The 4286-nt window shown below is 35.4% G+C and overlaps 1 protein-coding gene across 1 annotated transcript; it reads right to left on the bottom strand.

The window, feature by feature from the left end:
• Positions 1–1021: 1021 nt before the first annotated feature.
• Positions 1022–2897, bottom strand: LOC117914308 (protein LIGHT-DEPENDENT SHORT HYPOCOTYLS 4). The gene has a single exon (XM_034829587.1). The coding sequence runs from the start codon at positions 2107–2109 to the stop codon at positions 1504–1506; it is 606 nt and encodes a 201-aa protein (XP_034685478.1). The 5' UTR covers positions 2110–2897; the 3' UTR covers positions 1022–1503.
• Between the last annotated feature and the right edge of the window lie 1389 nt (positions 2898–4286).

Genomic DNA, 4286 nt, shown 5'->3' with positions numbered 1-4286 from the left:
TATAGATTCTGTGCTTTATGCGATTGGCTAATTTTCTTTAATAATCACATGGACACAATTAATGGAGACATTTGAGAGGGGTTTGAGGCATGTAGCTTCCCTATAGAATCTTGCACAAAGCTGAAGATAACAAAATTTAAGGCCTGTATAAAGTTGTTGACATCAAGTTTCAAGGAAAAAGATAGATCAGGTGGTCTAAAAGGTATAATCCAACATCAGCCAACCATGGAAAGCAATAGCTCATGATGGTCGATTGGTTGTCAGGCTGAGCCATTAATAAATGCTTCTTGAATCACAATGCATAAACTTTTAGCATTGCTCCATGTTGGCTAGTTATTTAACCCAGCTGGGTATCAGCTTAAGTAAATGGACAAATTTGGATGGAGGTAGGGTTTGTTTCAGGTTCTCCCCTAAATATGAAAAATTGAATGGCCTTTAAATGAAGACCTAATTGGACTTCACACTATATATAAGGGTTCATGTGAATGTACTTCACTTATTTAATGCTACCTCCTATCTGGGGAACATCTAAGACTGATATGACGCAATAGAGAAGTAGGGGATGAGTTTGCATAATAAATGAGGCTATAGTGAACAGACTATTCAACACATGACTCAGTCTTTATTTACTGAGAGATATGACGGAGTAAGGAGGAGCTTCAGTCCTGCAATTTCAGTCACTTCTCTTTGCACTGAAATAACTGCACTACTGAATTGATGTGAGTTTCTAGTTTTCCAGAAACTCCATTTTTATTAACCTAAGATTCTAACTTTAGAGATCATACTTTGAGGGGTTCCATGGATTCTTCTGAATCAAAAATACAAGGTGATCAAGAAAAGCAATAGGGCGAAGCAAAAGGGAAAAAAAGTAAATCTGACCAACACTTACAACATATACCAAAAATAAACAAGTCTAGTGCTAGACAAATCTGACACATGATCCTTGCAAGGTTCTCTCCATCCCCCCTTTTTTTATATCTAAGTGATTTTGCCAATACACATTAAAAAATTAGAAAATAGCGGAAAAAAAGACATGGAACATGATCTCCAAATCTATTACTTGTCATATGTAGGCTTTTCTAGTACATATCTATGACAAATTGGATGTTAAAGTCACATAGATATCTTAAGTCTTAACTACAACAAGTACATACACTACTACTACTACTTCTACCATTACTTCTGCTACTACCACTACTGTTTGCATTATAGAAAATAATTGAAGGGCACCCAACAGTCCAGCACCCACCAATCTGAGCCAGTTTCTGTAAAAGAAAAGAAAAGGGAAAAAAAAAGGGGGGGAAAAAAAGGGCAATAAAGAAAGACTTACACAATTGATCATAGGGAGTGGCAAATACCCATATAGCTAATGCAAATAAGAGTGGTTGGAAGATTATGTAGATGTTATGAGATTGTTCTTCCAACAAACCTCTCATGCAAATAGTTTGGATCATCCATGGCAGAAGTCTGAACAGAACCAGACTGCTTGATGGTCACACATGGCTAACTCGTGGTTGGAGGTGGCAATGCTGGAGGCTGCTGAGGGGGGCGCTTGCGCTTCTTCTTCTCATAGCTGATTCCCCTTGCTTTGGCCTGAGAGTCTCTGACCTCACGTAAGTACAGTCTCACAGCACGAGCTCCAAAGGGGTTGGCCTCAGGCTTGCCGCCGTGCTCTTCGAAGGCGGCTCGAAGGCGGCCGATGAGGGCGTCGAGGCTGCCCCAGGCTTGGCGGAGAGGGCATGGACAAGGAGCAGGTGGGTTTGGGTGGCCGAAGAAGGGGCACATTTGGGTGTGGACTTTGGTCTTCCCGAATTGGTCCAGGTAGCGGAGAAATTCCAAGACGTGGGCGCCACTGCAGCGAGAGAGGGACAATGGGGGCCTGTGATTTCTCAGGTACTGCCCAAAGGTGTTCCAGTCCCGGCGCTTCTGGTTCTCGTATCGGCTGGGAGTGGAGGAGGATGGTGATGAAGATGAGGAAGCTGCTGCTGCCGCAGCTGCTATGCTGTTGTTGAGGTTGTTGGTGGTGGTGCTGACCGCCATGGTGTTGATGTTGATGTTGATGCTTGTGCTGTCCGCGTTGGAAGTGTCCATTTCCGGAACTGAATCCATGGATAAATGTTTGATCTTTGGGCGGGCGCAGGCGTGGAGGAGGGGGGTTTCTCCTTATTGATTTGAACTGTTTCAGAGATACAACAACTCAACGACTAAAAAAGACCACACTCAGAGAGATGGAGATAAAAGGATGAGTGACAAAATTAAGCAGAAGCACAAGGGAGATATGTACTGCACTTGAAAAGAAACAGTAAGGATATCTCCAAAAATCAGAGATGTGGGTGAAACGAGTAGCAGATGCCAGTAACGGAAGATCGAAACACCCTAAAAGTGTTGGATTTCACCTGCCCAGAGAAATAGGTTGCTAGGTAGGTAGACAGAAAAGCTTGATGATGATGATGATGATGCAATATAGCAAAAGAAGAACAGGAGGAGGAAGAAGAAGAGGAGGAGGAGGCTTCTCTTTCACTTTCTTTGAATTACCCTCTGTTTGATCAATCCTGGAAACCTTGAAAGTCAGGTATTGGTGGCTTTTAAAGCTTTGTTTTATGAAAAACGTTGAACCAAAGAGATGGATTGGCAGAAATAGTTTTCCCGAGAAAAGGGGGAGCAGCAACTGGCAAGGCTACCTAGCCAGTCCTAGCTCTTACGCACCACACACTGAGAAACTAAGAAGGGTGGGGGGAAGAAAAGAAGAGAGAGAAAGAGAAAAAGGGATGGTAAATTGGTAAGTGGAAGAAACTTGTTTAGGGCTTTTGTGGAAATGGGAAGAGGTTGACAGTGAGATGGAGATGATAGATGGAGACAGCATAAAGCTATGGGGTTAAAAAACTATGAGGGAATAACATGATTTTGTTTCTTCACCCTTTTCTCTTGATTGACAATACCTTTTCTTTATTCTCCAAATTACCCTCCTTCTTCATTATTTTCTATTTTCCCATTGTGGTTTTTCCTTTCTCATGAATTTTTTCTTTATTTTTTTTTTATCTCTCTAACCTGGGTCTGGTCTACCCTCTTCACAGTTCATTACACATATATAATCACAGAAGATGATGATGATGATGATGATGATGATGATGATGGCACATAACTGCATAGTGACATGGAAACAAATGAAAAAACTAAGAAAAAGTTTATACATCCAATAAAATAAATGCAGTCTCCGTTTGGTCTGTCAAGGGCTGCAGCCCTTTTCAATTCAACTCAGACTTGAATCATTGATCTGTCAGTGAAATTAATGGATGTAATAGAAAAGTGTATAGAATGCTAACTAAATTTTAATGCAATTACTTCGCAAATAAATACAAAATTTAACAACTCTATCATAAAGAACAGTTTGTTATTCTATAAATTTAGTGTCCTTGTATTCCAAAAATATTGTTTTCAGTAATATTAATTGAGTGTATACAACACTTAGAATTATTCTTAACTTTCTTGTTTAAAAATATTGTAAATACTTCAAAAACATCTAAAAAATCAACCTCTTTTATATGCATATAATTTCCAAGATTTGCTATTCAACTTTATATGTTTAGTTTCAAAAAGTATCGAAAAAAGAAAAAAAAATATTTAAAAATATTTTTAAAAAATTATTTCTCATATTTATTTATATTATAAAAAATATCAATAAAAAATAATATAAATAAAATTAATAAGAAGTTTATATATTTTAAAATATTTAATTTTTATATTAAAAAATTAAAAATAAATAAAACGAATTTAAAATAACATATAAAAATAATTTATTGAATTTAAACTTATTTTGATTTTATTTTCCTTATATTTTCCTTCAAATTTTTTGAAATCAGACAAGTTTTGAGAAATCTTATTTTTAATGACATATTCAAAGCTTTTTCAAAAATATTGCATTTAAATATTTTGATTTACTTCTAACAAAGTCAATTTTCATTCATTATTACATTTTGATTACTATTAAATTTGAAAAAAAAAAATTGGGTTTGTTTGGAATTGTTTTTTTAGAATAATTTTCTAAATTTTAAAATAAAAAAAATATAAAAAATACATTTGATGAAAAATGCTTTCTATTTTTTATTCTTAAAATATAAAACATAATGTTTTTAGAAAATATCTTTTAATTATTTTATGTTATTTTGACTTATTTTTCAAATATTGTTTTAAAAAATAGTTATAAAATATGTAGAATAATTAAAAATAAAAAAATTTTGATATAAAAATTATTTTTAAAAATGTTTATAAATATTAAAAACATGTTC

The sequence above is a fragment of the Vitis riparia genome, chromosome 5, assembly GCF_004353265.1.
Source record: "Vitis riparia cultivar Riparia Gloire de Montpellier isolate 1030 chromosome 5, EGFV_Vit.rip_1.0, whole genome shotgun sequence".
NCBI lineage: Eukaryota > Viridiplantae > Streptophyta > Magnoliopsida > Vitales > Vitaceae > Vitis > Vitis riparia.
Note: the sequence above shows the minus strand (reverse complement) of the source record. Positions and strands in the feature narration are given on the sequence as shown.